At 49.9% G+C, this 24,836-nt stretch overlaps 1 protein-coding gene across 3 annotated transcripts in view; it reads right to left on the reverse strand.

Moving 5' to 3' along the window:
* Window positions 1–24,836, reverse strand: part of klhl32 (kelch-like family member 32) — a 385,844-nt gene that overhangs the window by 57,142 nt on the left and 303,866 nt on the right. For all 3 annotated transcript variants that reach the window (XM_038799548.1, XM_038799547.1, XM_038799549.1), the window contains one exon: window positions 3,242–3,300. In XM_038799548.1, coding sequence (XP_038655476.1) covers window positions 3,242–3,300 — 59 coding nt within the window. The remainder of the gene's footprint in view (window positions 1–3,241; window positions 3,301–24,836) is intronic.

The following is a 24,836-nucleotide window of genomic DNA, read 5'->3' on the forward strand; positions in this document are numbered from 1 at the left end:
CCCGGAAAGCAGCTCACCGAGGCCAGTGTGACACTCTTAATATGCAGTTTCCTGAGGTACTGAGGCATTGGGAAATATCCCCTTCACCTCAGAGACCTCGGGCGAAAGCTGTTCAGCACTGGTCCCCACAAATGGGGACATAACAGAACGACACTTGTGGGGGTCCCTGGGGATTGAAGACCCCAGGTGTATTCTCCTTGAGAATAGTGATGCCCTGGCACTGCTGGTCCCCAGGTGACACTGCCAGCTGGCAGGGGCACTGCCAAGGTGCCAGGTTGGCACTGCCAAGGGGACCTTCCCATAATGCTTGAAGGGGATCGGGGGTTGCGTTGGGGGCTTCAGAGATCCCAATGGCATCCCCATCTCTCGCTACATTGTGGAGTTCCAGCGAGCGGAGCTCCTTAGTGTAGAAAACAGGACAGTGTGCGGCCTTGGCCGCGCAGTCCCCGCTGGAGGCCCCTTATTTAATGTGAGTGCGAGCGCCAGGAAATACGTGACTAAACAAGCTCAATATGGGACTTTGTTCCCATTTAGTTCAATCGCGCCTGTAGTGTTTGTTTCCATTTAATATTATCCTTGACTTCCTTATTTAGCCATGGACGATGTACCCTTCTCAAAGAGATTTTCTTTCTCACTGGGATAAATCTTGGCTGAGATAGCTCCTTAAACGTTTGCCACTGCAACACTACTGGCCTTTAACAGCGTTGCCCTTGTTCAACTCTGCCTTCATACTTTCATAGTTAGCTTTATTTAGGTTTAAAATACTAGCCATGGATACACACTTCTCACTTTCAAACTGGTCTGGATAAATTTTGTGTTGTTTAATCTGGTCAAGCTCCCGATTTAAAAATGAATCCACATTGGTATGTGTAAGTCCGATTAGCCATTTTTGAATTTAAGGGATATGTTTTTGCTCTTGACTATATTCGATGTCATGTAAAGACAAAATTAGTATGGTTCACTCCTGGGTTGGAGCCAAGCTGGAAACTGGAGCTAACTGGACATAGGTCGATTCTCCAGACTGCCAATCTAATGAGACTCCATTTTGGAAACACAGATTTTGATAAATGCCTCTACAATGTCCAGTGAGTTAAATTTTCCACAGTTAGAAGCAATCATTAGATCAGGAACTAGGAGACTGAAATTCCAGTGGGACCGCATCAGCAGGATCAGTGTATTTATTCTGGTGTGTTTGCAATCTGGAACATCCAGGAAGATGTTTTCAGGTTTTCCAAAGTTTCCTCAATCACACACTGGGAGCACTGAGGCCGAGATAGGGAGCCAGGATTTTTCTGAGTCAGTTTAAGGCAGTATCTGAAATTACAGTTGTTTCTCAAATTGCTCATTTCTGCTTCCTTTGCTCGACGATGCTCGGATAAACCAGAATCCTGCTGAGTGCATGTGTTGGAAAGACCTTCATTAAGAATTCTGCAGGTCAATCTGAGGGTAAGGAAGCACCCACTTTTGATGAGCATGCTTCACAGAAAATTGTAGTCAGCACTGCCGAGGAAGAGATGCTTTCTACAATAAAGAATTAATCCTCACAGAGTTATACTTATCATCACACGCAAAATACACATTTTGATTTGGTCTAAAATAAATTTCAGATCATAAGACCATATGAAACAGGAGCAGGAGTGGTCTGTTCAGCCCATCAATCAATCCTGCTCCACCATTCTTTAAGATCATGGCTCATCAGATTGTGGTCTTAATTCCACTTTTCTGCCTGACCTCCAGAACTATTAATTCCCTTGTCGATGATAAATTTGTCTAACTCAACTTTGACTATATTCAATAGCCCAGTCTCCACCACTGCGCTCTGTGGAAGAAAATTCCAAAGATGAATGACTCAGAGATGAAATTCCTTCTCATCTCTGTCTTAAATGAGACCCTTCCCCACATTTATTTTTAAACTGTGGCCCCTCGTTCTAGATTCCCCCATTAAAGGAAACATCCTCCCAGCATCTCCTGTGCCAGGCCCCCTCAGAATCTTATGTTTCAATAAGGTCACCTCTCATTTTTCAAAACGCAAATTAATGAAGACTCAACCTCCTTAACCTTTCCTCATGAGATAATCTCTTCATCGCTGGGATCAGCCTAGTGCACCTTCTCTGAACTGCTTACAATGTAAGCGTATCCTTTCCTTCAGTAACGAGTCCACAATTGTGCACATTTGTCCCACCAATGCCCTTTATAGCTGTAGCAAGACTCCTCTACTCCTGCACTCCATTCCCCTTGCAATAAAGGTTAACACTTGCTACATTTTCATGTTGACTTCATGTACTAGGACACCGAGATCCATCTGTACTGCGCCATTTTGCAGTCTCTCTCCATTTACATTTTAGATAATATTCTGCTTTTCTATTCTTCCTGCCAAAGTGGACAACTTCACATTTTACCAGATTATACTTCATGCTTCAAGGTATTTTTGTAATAACATTTATTTTTGCCACAGTTTCAGGCACAGATGTGAGGTTAAGCCACAGAGTTAATCCCACTAGATATGATTTTCATTATTTCTCATTCCAGTGGATAATGAAGGGTATACGGTATGGACATATGGGTGAAAACAAGATATGAAACAGTGAATAAGCTACATCAGTAGTTACTAGCAATAAGTTTGTACATTTATTTGCCTGATAGGCAATGTATCATTGTTTAGCTATCTTTTTAGAATATTCAGTAAATCACAACAAGGCTGGAAAGTACGCAACAAAGTTGACAATAATTGTGAAGACTCCTTGATTGTGAGCAATCAACGCTGGTCTGAACACGTCCCCTTATAGTAGCTAAGTTCCGCATATCTATTAATATCAGGCACGCAATTAAACCAGGCCATCAAAAGACCTTTATGCTCTGTGAGATAACACCATTAGAAATTACTTTTGAGCATATTTTCTCTTCCGTTGCAGAAAAAGTATAATTTTTAATGCGTGCTCACAAACATCAAGACTAATACACTGAAGTTTCTGAACACTGCACAATAATTTTTTTAAAAAAATTTAGAGTACCCAATTCATTTATTTCCAATTAAGGGACAATTTAGCGTGGCCAATCCACCTATCCTACACATCTTTGGGATGTGGGGGTGAAACCCACGCAAACACGGAGAGAATGTGCAAACTCCACACGGACAGTGACCCGGAGCCGGGATCGAACCTGGGACCTCAGCGCCGTGAGACAGCAATGCTAACCACTGTGCCACCGTGCTGCCCTACTGCACAATAATAATGTTGCCTACCTGACGTGGGTCATACACCATAAGTCTGTTCTGGTACTGCGCAGTGTTGGTCACTCCACCTATCATGAAAGAAATCATATTAATTTCAGCTCATGGATAATTAGAAAAGAATTTCAGCAGGCTGTTCATTTTCATGCTATTTCTTTATGCATAATCTTCAAAGCACTTTCTCTCAATATATGAGGCTGACTGGAGTTTTTGAAGTGCCAATTTCTATTGTTCTATGGATATACTGAGCTACGTCCTACAGTATTTGACTCAAGTGGCCATTATTTATACGTGAGTCTGCACAGCGACTGTATGCAGGCTATCCCAGCATGGAGAAGATTAATCAGAGGTGAGATCAGTCTCATCCTCACCCAATGTCCACAGACCACTCAGCAGGGGGCCAAGGGCCCAGGGCCGACAGGGCACCAGAGGACCGGCAGCAACAGGACCAGAAACTTCCACTGATTCCTTTTCTACCTAAACCTGAAACCATGTTTCACTACTTTTCCCTGAGATCAGTTAACTGGTAAACAGAATAAGAATTAAACGAAGAGCTACACTGTTCCTTATTGGACAATATACCAATGTAGCCATCAATAGGTTCTATTTCTGCCCCATAATGCCATCTGCTCACTATTTTTGGTGATGTTACCAAATTCTCGGAGAGCAACATATTGCTTCACAATGTGAATGGCTAATCTACTTTAAATGTAAGACAGTAAGAAATCAAACTGTAATGATACAGCAAGACATTCAGAATTTGTTCCGGCCGGGATTAGCGGGATCATTCCCAGCCGATAGCGCCGGAATGACCCTGCTATCTACCGGCACTTTGTTGCTGTTTTGGACCCCAATGCCTATATAAGGGGGTCCACGGCCCTGCTGCACCCCATGCTCACATGGGCAGGGCACGTCCTGGCCCGAGCCCCGAAACAGGCAAAATGCCACCTTGGCACCACTGCCTGGGTACCCAGGCAGTGCCAGGCTGGTGCCTGGGTGGCACTGCCTGGCTGGCATGCCAGGGTGCCATCCTGCCCGATCGCTTGTGAGACATCCCCAATTGCTGTTCTGCCTGGACCATTTGTGGGAACCAGTGCTAAATGGCACCCGGTTAAGGTCTCCTCAGCGAGGCCGGAAGATGTCGGATGGCTGTTCAATCCAGCGTAGACGTAATTAAGTGGGCTTAGCAGATGAGTGTGAGAGGTGTGGGCGGGGGCCAGCGAATCACGCGCACATATTTTCATGTTTTGGGGTTGTGAAAAATTGGGAAGATTGTGGACGGGAGTGTTCGCGATCTTAGCCAGGATAGTGGAGGAGGGAGTGGACCCTTTGGTGGCGATACTTGGGTTTTCAGAGAAGCCGGAGCTCATGGAGGGGAAGAAGGCCGATGTCGTGGCCTTCGCCTCTCTGATTGCAAGGCGACGAATTTTGCTGGAGTGGCGCTCGGCATCGCCACCGGGGGTAGCAGCCTGGTTGGGTGACCTGTATGACTTCCTGCGGTTAGAGAAGATAAAGTATGAGTTAAAGGACTCAGCAGGGGAATTTGAGAAAAGGTGGGGGATGTTTGTGACCATGTTTGAGGAGCTGTTCATCGCAGGGGGTGGGGGTATAGGTGATGGGGAGGGGGTGGTGAAAAAGGAGAAAAATCTGTACAAACTGTATAGTTGATTGTTGGGAAGAATGTTTCCTGGGGTGTTTATTTGCTGTAACCTACTTTGATACAAGTTTGAATAAAATACGTTTTTAAAAAAATTATTAAGTGGGCTTTTAAGCTCATTTAACTGTGCGAGTCTAGGTCCCACCCATTATGGGCAGGGCCAGATCGCAAGGTCTCGCAAGGTCTGGTGAGATCTCACAAGGTGTAACGACAGTCAAGAATCCCGGGAGAGGCCTCCACCGGGATCTACTGGCCACGTCCCATCCTGATTCCGGCGGGAAGTGGCCAGTAAATCGCGCCCATAGCATTAATTTCATGATACAAATCATTTCACCCACCCCAGGGTAAAAGGACAAAAAGACTGAAATGACATAACTTAGCTGTACCTGCATGACACTAGGTGGTATTATGAATGGATACATCAGAATAAAGGGCTGGATTGTCCAGCCCCCCAACCGCATGAATCTTGCCTTTGCTGGTGGCGGGATTGTCAATTTCTGCAGCTCGTCAATGGAATTTCGCATTGAAGCCACCCACGCCGGCAGGAAACCTGCAGCTGAGGATGCGCTGCCGGCGGGAAAAGAGAATAGTAAAGGCTGGAGAATTCCGGCCTACGGTTCCAGTCACACTAAACTCTCGCTTTAATTTTAGCAGAGTGATGTGCAATTTACTGAACTTATTTAGAAACTAATTTCCAATGCACTTGGGTATTCCACATGACTGAAAACATTTACATTCTTTTTTTGAAAGAGCATAACAAATTGAGAACTGCAAAACAACCATCCAGGCATCAAACCGGCTTCATTGGGGCTGGTTTAGCACAGGGCTAAATCGCTGGCTTTGAAAGCAGACCAAGGCAGGCCAGCAGCACGGTTCAATTCCCGTACCAGCCTCCCGGAACAGACGCCGGGATGTGGCGACTAGGGGCTTTTCACAGTAACTTCATTTGAAGCCTACTTGTGACAATAAGCGATTTTCATTTCATTTTTCATTTCATTTCTCCCACAATGTACAATCTATTTGATCATGGATATTGACCCTCCTACTTAGTGTCCTGTTGGACTGTTCAATGTAAATAAATACTCCAGATCTACAGAAGGAATAAAGCAAATTCTTGAATCTACATGCATATCTTCACCATATCTTCACCCAATAATGTTTCAGTGAGTAATTAATAAGCTCAGTTGATATCTATCCAGAGAGGAACCTCCAATTCCATTCCCAACCATCCATGTTAATTCAGACAAACATTTCTCTCCTCCGGCAATGAGATTCAAAAATCCACTATTTTGAGGCAAAGAATATGAGGCGGGATTCTCCCCTACCCGGCGGGGCGGGGGGTCCTGGCGTAGGGGAGTGGCGCCAACACTCCGGCGTCGTGCCTCCCCATAGGTGCGGAATTCTCCCCACCTTTGGGGGCTAGGCCCGCGCCGGATCGGTTGGCACCACGCCGACTGACGCCAAAACCGACACAAGCGGCCTTTGACGCCCGGCGCCAGGGCTGGCCGAAAGGCCTTCGCCGGTTCGCGCATGCGCCGGTGGTGACGTCACCGTCAGCTGCTGCTGACATCACCACCGGCGCCTGCGCGCTGGGGGGTTCTCTTCCACCTCCGCCATGGTGTAGGCCGTGGCGGTGGCGGAAGAGAAAGAGTGCCCCCACGGCACTGGCCCGGCCGCCGATCGGTGGGCCCCGATCACGGGCCTGGCCACCGTGGGGGCGCCCCCCCCGGGGTCCGATCGCCCCGTGCCCCTCCCAGGACCCCGGGTGCCCGCTCACGCCGCCGGTCCCGCCGCCACCAGATGTGGTTCAAACCTCGGCGGCGGGAGAGGCCTCCCAGGGAGGGGCTCGCCGATCAGCGTGGGGTGATTCCCGCCCCCGCCAATTCCCGGGTGGCGGAGAATTTCTGCCACGGCAGGGGCGGGATTTTCGGCGGCCCCGGGCGATTCTCTGACCCTGCGTGGGGTCGGAGAATTTCGCCCAAGTTCCCTCACAAATTCTTCTAAAATTACTTCAGGCTTGTTAAATTTAAATCCTTGTCCGGGGCAATGGCTTAGTTGAAGTTAGCCGCTTACATTTAAATCATCCATGCCTCTCAGCATTTTAAAGGCATAGGTCCTATTGCACAAGCATTCCTTTCCTTGAACCAAAAAAAAACACTTCAAATATATTCTTGCATTTCAAGCCCCAAGTCCTAGAGGTATGTTTATGCTCTTGTTTGATCTATTCCCAAGTCAGTAATGTCCTATTGTACAGTGGTCAAATGGAACCCAGTCTGCCTAACCGTCTATTTACTTATATCCCAAGGCCTTACTTACTGTTATCATAATTTTTAAGTAATGCTTTTATATTAACATTTGTAAATTTATAAACATTTATAATGGTACGTTTCAATGTCAATCGTTGCCTGCCATGGTGCACTTGCAAATTCTAGCCATAAATGGCACTTTGAAGTAATTTTTCAGTTTGGTCGGGTTGGATTTGTCCATTTTTTTGGAGCGAAGTCAGACGGGTTGTTACATCCCACAATACTGTAGCTGTATTGGAAGAGCTGGACTAGAGATGTGGCTAATTCTGGAATACAGGTTTTCAGCACTACAGCGGAACGACAAGTATATGGAAGTTTACCAGTGCTGATTGGTCGTATAACCTAGAGAGCACAGGTTTGCACTCATGCCTATGTACATTGTCGGGGTCTGCGTTGTTTCCAAACGCTCTGCACTACCCACCCCAGTCACACACACACACATGCACAATCCATTCCTAACCCAGAGAGAGCATGGACAATCAAAAATTCCACCAACTTCCTAAGCATGGCTGTGATCTTGAGATCCCGTGCTTCAAGATAGTTCACCAAGAATGCATTTCTTCATTTTTATCTAAATCACATCTTTAGACATTTTTTTAAAACTGGATATTAGGTTTTGGAGGAAACCTTTCAAATAGGTGTGCCATAAAATATATTCCTATAATCTATATCTACTACAAAGCTGAACACACCTGTATTTATTTCCGTAATTAAATTCCTTTCACGTTTGCACTTTATGTTCATGCGTGCCTATCAGTGTGGGATTCTAAAGATTTGCATACAGATTTGATTGTACTAAAACAGATATTAAATTAGAGTGTCCTTATTGTTTAATTTGCTTAAAACTGGGGTGCATTTTCCTGTTGGAGTTCTCAAAAGTCATCAAGCTGATTTCTCTGCTGTTAGGTTATGCTACCACATGCTGGTACATCATCCCTTGCAATCAAAGCCCTCCATAGATTCTAGGGCTCACCTATCGAGTGTATCACACAGATTAACATTTCAGTCTATCTGCTTCCCAGGGGTCTAATCAGCATGCTACGGTTTCGGTAATGCTGCAACCATAATTAAATCGCCTGATGCTGTTAAGGATGATTTTACAGCTTTTTATTTCAGTCCTGTCAGAGAGTCTCAACCCAAGACATTAACCTTTCTTTTCTCTTTTCAGATGCTAATGGGCCTGCTTTGTATCTGCAGAATTTTAGGTTTCTTTTTCAATTTGTTTAAAGCTTATGCCATTTGTTTTTCCTTTATTGCTTTTGTCTTTCTGGTTCTGAAACATAATTTTTCTGTTCAAATTTGAAACAGCTGTTGGTGATTGACAAGATATCTGCGTGATTTTAAACTTCTATGTGGCTGTGTCTCTGTGCTGCGCTACAGTGAAAAAATCAATAGCGAGTGCTCTATCTATGGGTCAAATTAATTCAACAGAGCTGAAGTCAAGATGGCAGCTGTACGTGTTTCCATGCAAGCTGGGTGAGCTGTTCCGTAGTCTGGGATTCCATGGCTGTCGTTTGTGCGGGAAGAAAAGGCGGGGAAAAGGGACAGTGGAGTTGCTGGGGGACGGGGGGGGCCCAAAAGACCACAAACCCGAGGCTTGCCAGTATAATTAATTAAAATTAGCATGATCATTTCAGTTACAGACTGAATCATTTTATTGATTTAGTTTCAATAATAATCACTAATATATCGCACTGATTAACACTGTATTAATATGCAAAGAGTATGATAACTATTGACAATATCAACAATTCAAAACCAATGTACCCACCAAGGAAATGACCAGTATTTATACTTCTATCCATTCCTCCTGGCATTCAGAATTATTTTGCTCCACAAGATCACCGAGTACATGATTTTGCATTCTTCTGATAAATTGATACAGGTTTGGAGCTCTGCTTTCACACTGTCCACTTGCAGCCCATACTTCTCCTTTCTCCAAGAGGTGGTTATTATGGAGAAAACATGTTCGCTATGAGCATGGTATGGAGAATACATTTCTTCTTGGTAATCTTTTCCCTGGGTTTTGCCGAGATACCTCTCTTGTCACTGGTCTCGCAATGCTTCATCTCATCATCTCAGTATCTAACATCTTCCACAGTGTTGAACTCTTTGTGCAGTCCATCCATGGCAATCTCCAAGATTGCCCACTTGAACCCCATTGCAAAAATTCTTCAAAAGGCTAATTTGGGCAATCTGTCATGAAAGCTGTTTACAGACAAGTCACGACAATCATTCAAATACTTCTTCATGGTTTTGCAGAAAGTTAAAATGTCTCTCACACATTTTCCTCCCACATCTGGCGATAACTACTTCAGTTTGCATTCACTGAGAGCACAAAAAACTTGTCCCAAAACCTTCTCTTCGGGTTCCTATTCTTATCACTCATTCCAGCTCGTACATCAAGAGGACACTGACTGATTTGGCCTCCAAACCTTCAGCTCAGTCTGTGGATAGTTTCACATTATTGCTGAGATAGAGAAAATAAAGCTCAGCTACTTCGTTGGCAACCCCCTTGTCTCCGAAGTATTTTCATATTATTTGAGGGCACTCTCCCAGACCTACAATCTGAAAGTCGCCTGTCACAGGTTTCCAGCATTTTGGCAATCTATCAATGGTCAGTGGTATAGAAAGTCCCCAGGTCAAAATATGCCTCAATAGATTATCCTCCAGTTCAACAAAGTCACAGAACTCAACTGGTGCCTTCTGATCAGAGAAATGCTGAAGTGAGCATATGCCTTGAGAATTATGTTTCATGCAGCAATATCAAAGTTTCCAAAAGTGTACCTTGATGAGTTGTGCAAAATATGAGCCAAACTATTGGCTGCAGCAACGTACATTTGAGCACCTTCCAGTTTTTCATAAACACTGTTGTGGTTTCCGCAATTAACTCTTGCATTATCAGCTAAAGTTGCTGCAAGTCTCTCCGGGCTGAGATTGAAGGCATGAAGTTCGGATGATGGGCGCGATTTAACCACCGGGTTGTGCCCGGCACGAATCTGGGCACACTGGTTAAATAGCGGGAAAGGCCAAAATCAAGATCAACGCCGGGCGCGAATCAGTTTGCATCTAACCAGCCCGCTTCCAATTGTGAGTCCCGGTTCATGTCCAAATATAGCGAACGTATCGTTAACCCCAATTTGCATCAATTTCCATCTCATCAGCGACATTGAAGTCGAATGTATCAGCCTCCCAGGAATTAATCGGCTGCCCAGCGAGAAATCACAGGGTGCTGATTGGTACTCCTTTTTCAAAAAGTGAAGCTGGCACAATGGCTTCCGAGGGGAACTGAAGAGGCGAGTAGCCATTTCCATTTTCAGGAATGCAGCTCAAGGACACTGGAGCTGCTACCCAAGCACTCGAGGGATGGGGAGTAAGGGGCCCCTCAGGGGAGTTGGACTTGGTTTGGGGGAGCTGAAGCATTCCAGGTTGGGGTCGCCCCTGGGCAGGGGGGGTGGGGATCCAGAACTTCTTTGTCTGTGAAGCCTTCAAGCCATCTTTAAATATTGTGGATTCCCGTAACAGGGGCAACTACAGTGCTGCTTGTCTGTCCTACCAAACACCTCCAGGACAGAGCCCTATTCTTGGCTCTATGCTGATGGTCGCTTTCACTCCCTTTAACTGTGAGCAGCCTCTAGCTTCACAGCTGGAGGCTGTTGCAAATAAGCAATTGGCCTTGTTAGCTGTGAGAGCACTTCACACTGCAGGTTGTGTTTGCTGCGTGCTCCTGGAGGCTGCTGTTGCTGTTTTCTTCCTATTCTGAAGCTGGAAAGAAGGACGATTTTTTTCAAAGGTATCTGGGTCCTGGAACACTGGGCTCAGGGAGACGTATGAATCCAGAAGGTAATCCAGTTTGAAGCAAGAAGACACTTCAGGACCTGGTGCACGACATTGATCCAAATGGGCCACCTGCTAACGCCATTGAGGAAATGCTTTCGCAGATTGCTGTTGCTATTCTTGCTGATGCAGTGAGTGCTGCGTGTAACTGGCATGTCACCGTGGGTTACACACAACGGGAGTTAAAGATGTTCAACTGCACCTTGAGCACTAATGGAATATGTGGATGTCAGAATTTGGTTCCGGTTAGATTGGGCCATGTGGGAGGGCCTGCAAAGCTGTGGCTCCTGGATGTAGAATGGCACTGATACGTGGAACAAGTAAGACATTGATGGATTGATCATTTCTACAGCAAATCCCTGGACATATTAATAGTCTCAGGCTTATCCTCCATTCCTACTGAGGAACATGTGAGGGGTGATACAATGGGCTGGATTATCCACTCCCTGACGCCGAAATCTCGTTCGGCGACGGGGTGGAGAATCCGTTTTGGCGCTGAAATCGGAAGAGTCGCTGGTTTTCAAATTCTACCAAAAAAAAAATAAAAAATTGGTGTACTCCACCGCCTCAGGCCATTGCCCGAGGCCTCCCCCGTGATGCTCCGTTGTCAACCGGCCTATTCCCGAAACCATAGTTCTCTCATGGTCCCGCCATCTAGGATCCTCACGTGGCAGCTGTGGACTCAGTCCCCAGCTGCCACAGTCGGGGGAGGGCCGATCGGCGGGCTTTTTTCGAGGCTGGTGGCAAAGTGGGCAGGCAGTCCAGGACGCGCAAGCGGCCGATGTGGGCCACTATTTTGCTGGTCCGGGTCCGCGGACTGTGTCCACCATGGAGCATGGCGCGGCTGCTGTAGGCTGCTGCCGTGCGCATGCGCGGCCCCTGACCCGTAAGTGCTGGAGGCCCTATCGGTTGCTAGACCGCTCCCTGCTAGCCTCTAACAAAATGGGAATCCGTGATCGGCGTAAAAGGCCAGCAAAACTGTGTTTGTACCTATATTTTGAAGCGGAAAGGTGCTTGTGTGTATGGCACGGTGCCTTTTCCTTGTTGATTAATAGTTAGTGTGATTTAGAAACATAGAAAAAATAGGAACAGGAGGAGGCCATTCGGCCCTTCAAGCTCGCTCTGCCATTCATTATGATGGGGACTGATCATCCAACTCAATAGCCTAATCCCACTTTCCCCCATATCCCTTCGCCCTATATCTAACTGCATAGAAACATTTTTGGACTGTTAAGTAGTTTGTTTTCATCTCTTTGTATGAAGGTACTGTTAACTGTTCAATAAACAAAATATTCTTAAGTGCATTTTCATAGGTACATGTGCCATGTCTCAGACAATGATTACTACATCGCATTTCAATCAAACTTTGAAACCTGAACAGTTTGCCTGACCTCTAGAAGGGTCAGAACCATAGAGGCAGCAGCCAACAATCAAACACTCAATCGCTGGGCTTCAGCACTGGGGATATCCTTGTGACCGTAGGGTAAGTGTGTGGATCAGGGGTGGACAGCCGAGCATGGTCTCCCTAATATTGCCGGCAGGGATCTGGGATCTCGGGGCTCTTGCTGTGACCGGGGGTGTCTGTGCAGAGTGAAGTTTGTTCAGCATAACTGGCTCAGTGAATGGCACACTGAGAGAAGGCGGGACACATAAGACTGAGGGAGGCTTGGGGATTTGAAGGTCCTGGGTTGGATGTCCAAACTGATTATCAGTGTCTCTCCCCTCCAATTCCTTACAGATACCAAAATGGATGGTGGTGTCGGTCCTACAGAGGATGCCCTCATGATGCTCGTGGCAGACCAGGTGGCCTGTCGCCGGAGAAGGCTACAGACTGCAGCATTGACGCAGCTGGAGACGGCACCCCATGTGCAGAGGGCTACTGCACATCCTGAGGACCCAGCTGTCCATTAGGCCGAGGAGGAACCCAGAGGGAGATATCAGCGACGGCCTAAGGTGTACAGACATTGTTGGACTTTCGAAGAGATGACTGACATGGTGGTCTGCTGTGCACTCCACAACCTGGCACAGCAATGGGATGACATGCAGGAGGAGGCGGAGGAGGAGGGAAATGAGGCCTTGTCTGAGGAGGCAGACCAAGAGAGGAAGATGGAGGGAGGACCCGCAGTAGGCGCCAGAGGATGGAAGACAGACAATGGCAAGGTTCTGGCATGCTTGGAGGACCAAGAAGGCCCTCATCATCACCCACTTCTCATAGGATGAGGCTTTGTCCATCAACTCCCCCCACTCCAGCCCCATTCCCATCCTTTCCCTCATTCCCCTCCTTCCCCGACTCTCCCATATTTCCCCCCCCCCCCCCAACCCAACCGCAACTACCGGATTCCACTCTCCAAGGGTGATGGGTCTGTCCCAGCACTGTCTGCGGTCAATATACAAGGCAGGAGAGTATCATAGATAAAGAATCATAGAATCATAGAATTTGCAGTGCAGAAGGAGGCCATTCGCCCATTGAGTCTGCACCATCTCTTGGACAGAGCACAATACACAAGCCCATGCCCCCACCCTATCCCTGTAACCCAGTAACCCCACCTCAGTTTTTTGGACACTAAGGGCAATTTAACATGGCCAATCCAACTAACCTGCACATCTTTGACTGTGGAGGAAGCCGGAGCACCCGGAGGAAACCCACACAAACACGTGGAGAACATGCAGACTCCGCAGATGCAGTGACCCAAGCCGGGAATCGAACCTTGGACCATGGAGCTGTGAAGCAACTGTGCTAACCAATGTGCTACTGTGATGCCCAAGAGTAACAATCACTCACTATAGGATAAGCACTGGTGCTCTTCAGTTAATGCCAAAATTCCGGGGATCCTGTCTTTCGACTGCACGCTCACACCAATTCTCTGAATGGTGTCTGCATGGGGTGGGGGGAGTGGAGGTCAACACAGGGTGGGGTGGAGGCAGGCCCACTATGAAGATTAACGTGACTGAGATTTCACATGTATCAGGTGTAACATGTTTTAATGGTGAACATATGATATTTCTATTATCCCCAGCTACAGTGCCCCCTCCCACCCGCCACCCCAGTATCCACTCAGTGATCCTCAATCTTCTTGATCTTACGTGGTCTATTACTGCACCCAGGTGTGCCCTCAGATGCACATCAGAGGTGGTGGCAGCCTGCTGCTTTTCCTAGCCTGTGAGCTTTGATGCCCTTGGCAGATGTCCTGCCTATTATGAGCGATCTTCTCTTGTAGGGACAAAGAGAGGGCATTGTGAGCCACAAACTTGATGGATCAGTGGGGGTCTATGGCAGGTGCCATGTGTGGGAAATGCAACTGGGTATGAGGTGGTTGTGCTGGAAGGTGCTAGGAGTGTGGAGGAACAAGCATGAAGATCGGATGGTGCGAGGAGGGTGCAAGTTGTCACGTTAGTGATTTATTAGAGTGTAGGGGGTGGGGGGGGGGTGACGGGTTGGGAATTTGAAAGATGGCTGGCGGAACACTGACGGAGAAAGGTGGTAGCTTACTCTTGCAGCTTTGTGGAGGTCATTGGTCTTCTTCCTACATTGTACAGTGGTCCTCTTAGTCACGCTGCCCGCACCGACAGCCGCTGCCACTGCCTTCCAGGCAGTATTGGTGGTCATGCTGCTGGGCCTCGGACTCCCTCAGGAGAATAAAATGTCCCGTCTCACCTCCAATGCGTCTAAAAGCCTGGCCAGGTCGGCATCCCCAAAGCGAGGAGCAGGACTGTGTGTTGAATGGGAGTGTCAGTGGTGAGGGAGCGTTTAAAAGCAGCTCCCCCTTGTTTGTGCTGAGCTGCTGAGGTTGCGAGTCTAGTGAACCAGATGGTGAGAATCTCATGGGGGCTCATTTTCGGCACTAAGTGCCATTAAATATGGGCCGCGATCGTGCCAACACATCAGGAAACAACCCAACAATCGGCCCAGAATGACACTTAGAAACTTTTCCATTAACTCGTGCCAATATTTGTTTTGCAATTTCTTTTAATTTTCCTAGCTATCACCATAAAAAATAAATTCCGGACTCCTTTCCCAAAATTGAAGTATCTGAAAACCAAAGAGGGAAAACCTCATTTCGCACTTGTTTGAGGCATCAGTTGTGGAAGAAGGAAAAGGATAATTTGCCTTCATATAACCAACAGCATTTGTACAAAACATGGCACTGAATTGTTCGTGTTCAGTTTCTTTTCCTTTGTTTCCCACATGTCAGCTCTCTCACCATGGAGGAGTTATTATAGGTAAACCTTTACACAGTAGTACATACTTCTTTAAGACTGATGATGCCTCACTCTTGTCGTTTTCTTTTCAAGACATCTGTATGATGTTGTACCTTCACTTCAAATGTTAACTTTGTGCTTTCTTGACAAAACAGGCTGATTCACATCTCCCTTTCCTTGGTGGCTGCCATCGACATCACAAAGCACAATTTTCAGAATGCGTGATGGGGGGGTGGCAGATGCTTGATACCTGTTCCTACAAAATGTGCTTCCAACTTCCAGTACGGATTGTTGAAGTAAAGTACACAGCAACCTCATATAGGTAAAATGTGATCCAGACTTCTGCAAGATGGCAGCACGGTAGCATGGTGGTTAGCATAAATGCTTCACAGCTCCAGGGTCCCAGGTTCGGTTCCTGGCTGGGTCACTGTCTGTGCGGAGTCTGCACGTCCTCCCCGTGTGTGCGTGGGTTTCCTCCGGGTGCTCCGGTTTCCTCCCACAGTCCAAAGATGTGCGGGTTAGGTGGATTGGCCATGCTAAATTGCCCGTAGTGTCCTAAAAAAAAAAGTAAGGTTAAGGGGGGGGGGGGGGGGGGGTTGTTGGGTTACGGGTATAGGGTGGATACGTGGGTTTGAGTAGGGTGATCATTGCTCGGCACAACATCGAGGGCCGAAGGGCCTGTTCTGTGCTGTACTGTTCTATGTTCTATGTTCTAAGATGCATGGAAAAGGGCGAGGCTCCGAATGATGCCCAAAAGCCACTAAAGGCATGAGTTTTATGGAATGCCTTCAAGTAGTAGAGGGATTTGTAGAGGTGGAATGCTTTACGGAAGGTATTTCAGACTTGGACAGCTCATGGTTAGCTTAATGAAGATGAGAATTTTAAATTTGAGGCATTGTGAAGATTGGGAGACAATATAGGTAAGCGATCACATAGACAGTGGGACAAGGTTTGGGAAACAATTTGCGGGATCTTCCGTGCAACCCGCCATTGGCCAGTGGCGGGATTATCTGGTCCCACCATTGTCAATGGTGTTTCCCGTTGAATGCCCCCCTTGCCACCATGATGCTGGACCAGAAGGTCCTGCTGGCGTGAACGGCCGGAAAATTCCGGCCAGAAACTTGGATGAGTTGGAAAAGTCCATGAGATAGTTACCGTAAGTAGAAAGGCTAAAGATCGTATCCGGACTTGACTTCCGGGCGGCGAGCGAGGAGGTCGCAGGGAGAGGGGCTCCCGCAAGCGGCAGACAAGAAGAACAACCCCCCCCCCCGACAGGCCGGACGGCGGAAGAGGAGCGCCGGCAGAGGAGCCGGAGCGGCAGCGGAGGAGCCGGAGCGGCAGCGGAGGAGCCGGAGCGGCAGCGGAGGAGCCGGAGCGGCAGCGGAGGAGCCGGAGCGGAGGAGCCGGAGCGGCAGCGGAGGAGCCGGAGCGGCAGCGGAGGAGCCGGAGCGGAGGAGCCGGAGTGGCAGCGGAGCGGCGACAGCGACGGCAGAGGAGAGGCAGCGACAGGGGGGCCCAACAGCAGCAGGTCCAACCCCTCTCCCTCCCCCCCCCCCCCCACGCGGGCCAGGAGCGGTGCGGCGGCGGCGGCCCCTCTTCTCTCCCCCCCCCCCACGCGGGCCAGGAGCGGTGCGGCGGCGACGGCCCCTCTTCTCTCCCCCCCCCCCCCCACGCGGGCCAGGAGCGGTGCGGCGGCAGCAGCCCCTCTTCTCTTCCCCCCCCCCCACGCGGGCCAGGAGCGGTGCGGCGGCGGCGGCCCCTCTTCTCCCTCCCCCCCCCCCCCCAACCAGCAGCGGGGAACCCCCCCCCCCAGCCAGCAGTGGGGACACCCCCCCCCCCAGCCAGCAGCGGGGACAACCCCCCCCCCAGCCAGCAGCGGGGACACCACCCCCCCCCCCCCCAGCCAGCAGCGGGGACACCCCCCCCCCCCCCCCAGCCAGCAGCGGGGACACCCCCCCCCCCCCCCAGCCAGCAGCGGGGACACCCCCCCCCAAACCGGCAGCGACCACCGGCCCACTCGCCCCTCCCCCCCCCCCCCCCCCCCCCCCAAACTGCAGTGACCACCACGTGGCAAGGACAAAGAGACAAAGGGACTCTCTCTCTCTCTCTCCTGGTTGAGTGGGGAGAGAAGACAAAAGAAAAAAGAGACTTGTATTTCTGTTCTTCCCAAAAGAAAACTGGTAAAGAGAAAAGGGGTAGGGGAAATAAATTAAAAAAAAAAAAATATATATATATATATATATACATATATAGATATATAATAATAAATAAAATAAAAATAGGGTGCGGAAAAGGGGGAAAAGAAGAACAAGGAGAGAAGAAAAGATGAAGGGGAAGGGGGAGAAAAAAGTGCCAGAAGGGAGCCAAGAGAAAGGGGGCACCGGAAGTAGACGGGGCAAAGGGCAAGCCAGCTCGGGCGAACGAGTCAACACGCGAAGCGGCGGGAAGGATGTTTCGCCGCATCCAGAAGAGCTGGACGGGCGGGCAACCTCTCCCCTGGGGTTAGAGGGGGGCGTGAATTGGAAGGAAGCCTTTGCCGAGGTGGTGAGGGAGCAGCTGCAGGCAATCAAGGCAGAGTTAAAAGCAGACGCAGAGGCCGCAGCACAGGCAGCAGTGACCAGGGCCATGTCAGGGGTGCAGCAGGTTCTGACCAGATTGGAGAAGAAAGTGGATGCCCAAGGGAAGATACTGGAAGCCCAGGGGGCAACCATTAAAGAGCTGGAGAAGGCAGCGACTGACGCGAGCGACCGGGTCATATCCCTGGAGAGGGGAATGGTGAAACTGAGTGCAACACAGGGGAGCCTGAAGGGCAGGGTAGACGACCAGGAGATCAGCTCGAGAAGGCAAAATATTAAGATAGTGGGCCTGCCAGAGGGGATAGAGGGTAGAAATCCCACAACATTTGTGGCTGCGATGCTGGGCTCCTTAGTGGGGCGGGAAACTTTTCCCACCCCACCGGAAATGGACAGAGCTCATCGGTCACTGCGCCCGAAGCCCAAGGAAGGGGAAAAACCGAGAGCAGTTATAGCCAGACTGCACCGGTACCGGGATAGGGAGACAATCCTGCGCTGGGCCAAGGAGAATAGAGCCTGCAATTGGGACGGGCACGCCATCCGAATCTACGAGGATTTTGGAGCGGACATAGCTAAGAGACGGGCGGAGTTCAACAGAGTGAAAGCAGCTCTCTATAAGAACAAAGTACGTTTTGGTATGCTGTACCCAGCAAAACTCTGGGTCACATACCAACACAAGGAATATTTCTTTACAGCCCCTGCCGAGGCGAATAGATTCGTCGAGGAGCACGGGCTGGAAAAACGCCATGGGAAGTAGGGACGAGGGGCCCATGGCAAGGAGATACGTCATGCCGACGGGGGGGTGGGGAGGGGCGAGGCAAAGCCAGCCCCCTCCCCCCTGGCAGGAACACCCAGAACGGAAAACAACCCAATGCCCAAGGGCCCGCTCCAGGTGGGAGGCCAGGCCCCGGCACGAGGGAACGGGAGTACTGGAGAGGGGAGAGGGGAAGCGGGACAGCAACCTCCGAGAGGGGAGCCACCGTGCTAGCAGGAAAGCTAGCGAAGGGGGCGCGCAACAGAGCAGGGCCGCAGCGCACCCCCAACAGGGGGGAAGGCGCCAGGCAGGGGAGGGGGGGGATCACCCATCAAAGGTGGGAGAGCAAATGGGGACAGGAATGGGGGAGAGAGGGGCAATGGAGGGGTATACAGGGGTATCCCCGAAAGGGATAGAGCGGGGGGGGGGGGGGGGGGGGGGGGGGGGGGCACTCGGGGGGCGAGAGACCAGGGAGGGGAAATGCAGGGACGAAGGGACAAAAGAGGCCAGTAAGGGAATAGGGCCACAAAGTGCCACAGACAAGGGCTCGAAACAGGGAACTGCTGCAAGCACCCACCCAGTACGGTCTGTGGGTGAAGGGGCCCCCCGGAGTGCAGGGGACTACCCGCGTGGCGGACACACAGTGGACGGCCATGGCGGGTGTCCCCGGGACAAGGGGGAACCCCGGAGCGCAGGGACCCGACCGCATGGGGAGAGCAGTGATAGTGGACATCCTGGACGGCCCCCTAACAAAGGGAAACCCCAGAGGGCAGGGGCGCGTCCACCGGACAAATATGGTTAACCCCACAGGAGCAAGGGGGCAGAAGCCCCCCACCAGAATAGTCACCTGGAACGTAAGGGGACTTAACGGCCCAGTGAAGAGATCTAGAGTCCTCACCCACCTTAGAAACATGAGGGCCGACATAGTCTTCCTCCAAGAGACGCACTTGAGGGAGCAGGACCAACTGCGGGTAAGAAAGGGCTGGGTGGGACAAACCTATCATTCCTGTTATGGGGCAAGGGCCAGGGGGGTGGCGATCCTGATTGGCAAGAGGACAATGTTTAGGGCGACAAAGACGGTTACGGACCCAGGGGGACGGTATGTCATGGTCAGCGGGGCCCTGGATGGGGCGCCGGTAGTTCTAGTTAACGTGTACGCGCCCAACTGGGACGACACGAGCTTCATCCAAAAGACCATGGCAGAAATCCCGGACATAGCGACGCACCGACTAATCATGGGGGGGGACTTCAACTGTGTACAGGACCCAATGACGGACAGATCAAACCCCAGAATGGGGAAAACCTCAAACATGGCAAGGGAACTCAGCCACTATATGGAGCAGATGGGAGCAGTAGACCCCTGGAGATTCGCCCACCCGGGGGAGAAAGAATTCTCTTTCTTCTCCCCAGTACACAACGTGTACACCAGAATTGACTTCTTTGTGGTGGGGAAAACGGTGCTTCCAGAGATAGACAAGGTGGAATACTCCGCAATTGTGATATCAGACCACGCTCCACACTACATGGATGTGCGGCTAGAGACGGGAAGGGCCCAGCGCCCCAAATGGAGGTTGGACGGTGCCTTACTAGCTGACAAGGCCTTCAGCGAAAGGATAGCGCAGGCCATAGCGGAGTACACTGAGATCAACCAAAACGGGGAGGTCTCACCCTCCACGTTCTGGGAAGCGCTTAAGACCGTACTAAGAGGGGAAATCATAGCCTACAAAGCGCAAAGAGATAGGGAGGAAAGGGTGGCTAGGCAGAAGCTGGTCGACTCCATACTGGAGGTAGACCATAAATACTCCGAGGCCCCGACTGTAGAACTCCTGGCGGAGAGAAAAGAATTACAAAGGAACTTTGACCTGCTCTCCACCAGGAAAGCAGTACACCAACTCCGCCAGGCACGCGGGGCCCTATACGAACACGGAGACAAAGCCAGCCGCCTGTTGGCCCACCAGCTGAGAAAGCAGGCAGCCAGCAGAGAAATTGCGCAAATCAGAGATACCAGAGGCACGTTGGAAACAGAACCAGAGAGGATTAACAAAACCTTCAAGGCCTTCTACCAAGAGCTGTACACCTCAGAGCCCCCAACGGGGAAGGCTGGGATGAACCGGTTTCTTGACGGACTGAACATACCAGTTGTGGGAGAGGGCAGAAAACGGGACCTGGAAGCACCACTAGCACGGGGAGAGATCATGGACAGCATTAGCTCCATGCAGGCGGGGAAGGCGCCGGGACCGGACAGATTCCCGGCGGACTTCTACAAAAAATTTGCGACAGCGCTGGCCCCGCACCTGCGGGAGATGTTCACAGACTCGCTAGCTAGGGGCACGTTGCCACCCACGTTAGCACAGGCCTCAATCTCGCTGATACCTAAGAAAGACAAAGACCCAACGGAATGTGGGTCATACAGACCCATATCTCTGCTGAACGCAGACGCCAAAATACTGGCCAAAATCCTAGCCAAAAGGCTAGAAGACTGTGTACCTGAGGTGGTCACAGAGGACCAGACGGGCTTTGTCAAAGGTAGACAGCTGACCGCGAACATCAGGCGCCTGCTGAACGTGATAATGACCCCCTCCGGGGAGAGAACACAAGAGGTGATCGTCTCCCTGGACGCAGAAAAGGCCTTCGACAGAGTCGAGTGGAAATACCTCATAGAGGTACTGGAGCGGTTCGGGCTTGGAACAGGGTTCACAGCTTGGGTAAAGCTCCTGTACAACGCTCCCATGGCGAGTGTACAGACCAACAATACCAACTCCCAATACTTCCAGCTGCACAGGGGCACCAGACAAGGATGCCCACTGTCCCCGCTGCTGTTCGCACTAGCAATTGAACCGCTAGCAATCGCGCTCAGGGCAGCAAAAAATTGGAGGGGGATCCGAAGGGGAGGTAGAGAGCACAGAGTCTCACTCTATGTGGATGATCTGCTCCTCTATATCTCGGACCCACAAAGCAGCATGGACGGAATCATCGCGCTCCTGAAAGAGTTTGGAGCCTTCTCGGGCTACAAACTCAACATGAGCAAAAGTGAGATTTTCCCATTACACCCGCAAGGGGGGGGGGGGGGGGGGGGGGGGGGGGCAGCACTAAAGGGGCTGCCGTTCAAACAAGCCCGACATAAATTCCGCTACCTGGGGATCCAAATAGCCCATGACTGGAAAGGGATCCACAAATGGAACCTCACCAGCCTGACGGAGGAAGTTAAAAAGGACCTGCAAAGATGGAACACACTCCCGCTCTCCCTCGCGGGGAGAGTTCAGACGATCAAAATGAACGTACTGCCCAGGTTCCTCTTCCTGTTTAGATCCATTCCGATCTACATCCCCAAGGCCTTTTTCAAAGCGCTGGACAAACTCATCATGGCGTTCGTATGGGGGGGTAAAAATGCTAGGATCCCAAAGAAGGTCTTACAAAAAACAAAAACCAGGGGAGGGTTAGCCCTCCCGAATCTACAATTCTACCACTGGGCAGCAACAGCCGAGCGAGTAAGGGGATGGATCCAGGAGCCAGAAGCTGAGTGGGTGCGTGCGGAGGAGGCCTCCTGCATGGGAACCTCCCTCCGGGCCCTCGCCACGGCAGCACTCCCATCCCCACCCAAAAAACACTCCAGCAGCCCAGTGGTGACAGCCACCCTCCAATCCTGGAACCAACTGCGGCAGCAACTTGGCCTGACCAAAATGTCGAACAGGGCTCCCATCTGCAACAACCATAGGTTCAAACCAGCACTGACCGACGCCACCTTCAAAAGGTGGAGGCAGGACGGGGGAACACTGACAGTCAGGGACCTATACACGAACGACAGGATCGCAACACTGGACGAACTGACAGAGAAATTTCAGCTAGCTGGGGGGAACGAGCTACGGTACCTGCAGCTCAAAAACTTCCTACGAAAGGAGACAAGGACGTACCCACAACCGCCACGACAGACACTACTGGAAGACCTACTGGACGCAAGTATCCTAGAGAAAGGGAACTGTAGTGACATGTATGACCGACTGGTAGATAGGGACGACACCGTACTGGACGCAACAAGGAGGAAATGGGAGGACGACCTGGGGATGGAGATAGGGTGGGGACTCTGGAGCGAAGCACTGCATAGGGTCAACTCCACCTCCACGTGCGCAAGGCTCAGCCTGACGCAACTAAAAGTGGTACATAGAGCCCACTTAACAAGAACCCGTATGAGTAGGTTCTTCCCGGAGGTGGAAGACAGATGTGAACGGTGCCAAAGAGGCCCGGCCAACCACGCCCACATGTTCTGGTCTTGCCCCAGACTCGTGGAGTACTGGACAGCCTTCTTCGAGGTTATGTCCAAAGTGGTGGGAGTGAGGGTGGAGCCATGCCCGATAGTGGCGGTCTTCGGGGTTTCAGAACAGCCAGATCTATTCCTGGGGAGGAGGGCGGACGCCCTTGCCTTTGCCTCCCTGATCGCCCGCCGTAGAATCCTGTTTGGCTGGCGGTCAGCAGCACCACCCAGAGCTGCAGACTGGCTGTCCGACCTCTCAGAATCTCTCCAAATGGAGAAAATCAAATTTGCCATCCGAGGGTCGGACGACGGCTTCCACAGAACGTGGGAGCCATTCATGCAACTGTTCCGGGACCTATTTGTGGCCAATGTACAAGAGGAAGAATAGTCGGGGGAAGGTAGCGGGAGGGGGGGGGGGGGGGCTACAGGTTTGTTACGGGGGTTCGATGGCTAGCTAAGGCCCAAAACCAAGCTAAATAAACATGTTGAGGGGGGGGGGGGGGGGCGCAGTTACTACTACGAAGATGCTTACCTGTAAATATGTATGTTAATTTTTGCGTGTTTTTTTTTTTTTTGTTTCTCTCTCCTAACAATTTGTAATTTGTTCAATATAAAATATGAAAACTGAATAAAAACATTTATAAAAAAAAAAAGATCGTATCCAACTTAAAGAAAAAGCAGACAATTGTGCAAAGATAGGTGGAAGGTCGGACAATTGGACAGAATGTAAGGAACATCAAAGAATGACTAAAAGATTAAGGGGTAGAGAAAAATTAAAGTATGATAGAAAGCTGTCCAGAAATATAAAACACAGATAGATAGATAGAAAGAATTTATGTACATGCTTAAAAAAGAAAAGAGTTAACAAAGTGAGTGTTGATCCAATATAATTGTGAGTCTGGAAAACTGATAATGGAAAGCAGATGGCAGATGAACAGATATGGGCAGCATGGTAGCACAAGTGGATAGCACTGTGCTTCACAGCGCCAGGGTCCCAGGTTCGATTCCCCGCTGGATCACTGTCTGCGCGGAGTCTGCACATTCTCTCCGTGTCTGCGTGGGTTTTCTCTGGGTGCTCCGGTTTCCTCCCACAGTCCAAAGACATGCAGGTTAGGTGGATTGACCATGCTAAATTTCCCTTAGTGTCCAAAAAAGGACAGGAGGTGTTATTAGGTAACGGGCTTTAGTGGGTCAGTGCAGACTTGATGGGCCCTTCTGCACTGTATGTTCTATGTATTGTATCAGTCTTCAATATAGAGGATGTAAGTAACATCCCAGAACCAGCTATAGATCAGGAAATGGAAGGGAGGGTGGAACTACGCAAAATTACAGTCACCAGAGAAGTGGTACTTAGTATTAGGAAAAGTGGTCGGCACAACATTGTGCATGAATCACAAAAGGATACTATGCAGGTATAGCAAGTAATTAGGAAAACTGATGTTATCATTTATTGTGAGGGGAATTGAATGCAAAAGTAGGGAGGATATGCTTCAGTTGCACAGGGGACTAGTGAGACTACATTTGGATTACTGTGGCAGTATTGGCCCCTTACTTCAAGGAAGGATGTAAATGCATTGAAAGCAGTTCAGTGACTAATATCTGGAACAGGTGGGGTCTTGTGAGGAAATGCTGGCAGGCTAGGCTTGAATTTAGAAGAGTATGAGGCAACTGGATTGAAGCATAAAAGACCCTGAAGGGTCTGACAGGGTGTATGCAGAGGGGATCCTTTCTCTTGTGGGAGAATCTAGAATAGGAGTCACTATTTAAAAATAAGGGGTCGCACATCTAAAATGGAGATGTGGTGCAATTTTTTTCACTCAGAGGGCGCTAGTCCTTGGACTTGTCCTAAAAAGGTGGTGGGGGCAAAGACTTTGAATATTTTTTAGGCAGAGATGGATATATTCTTGGTAAGCAAGGGGATAATAGGTTATTGGGAGTAGCCGGAATGCAGATTTGTGGTTACTATCAGGTCAGCATGATGAATGACGTATTCCTGATCCTTCTTTGTATGTAGTTATTGGGAAGAATGGA

The sequence above is a fragment of the Scyliorhinus canicula genome, chromosome 6 (assembly GCF_902713615.1).
Source record: "Scyliorhinus canicula chromosome 6, sScyCan1.1, whole genome shotgun sequence".
In the NCBI taxonomy this organism is placed as follows: domain Eukaryota; kingdom Metazoa; phylum Chordata; class Chondrichthyes; order Carcharhiniformes; family Scyliorhinidae; genus Scyliorhinus; species Scyliorhinus canicula.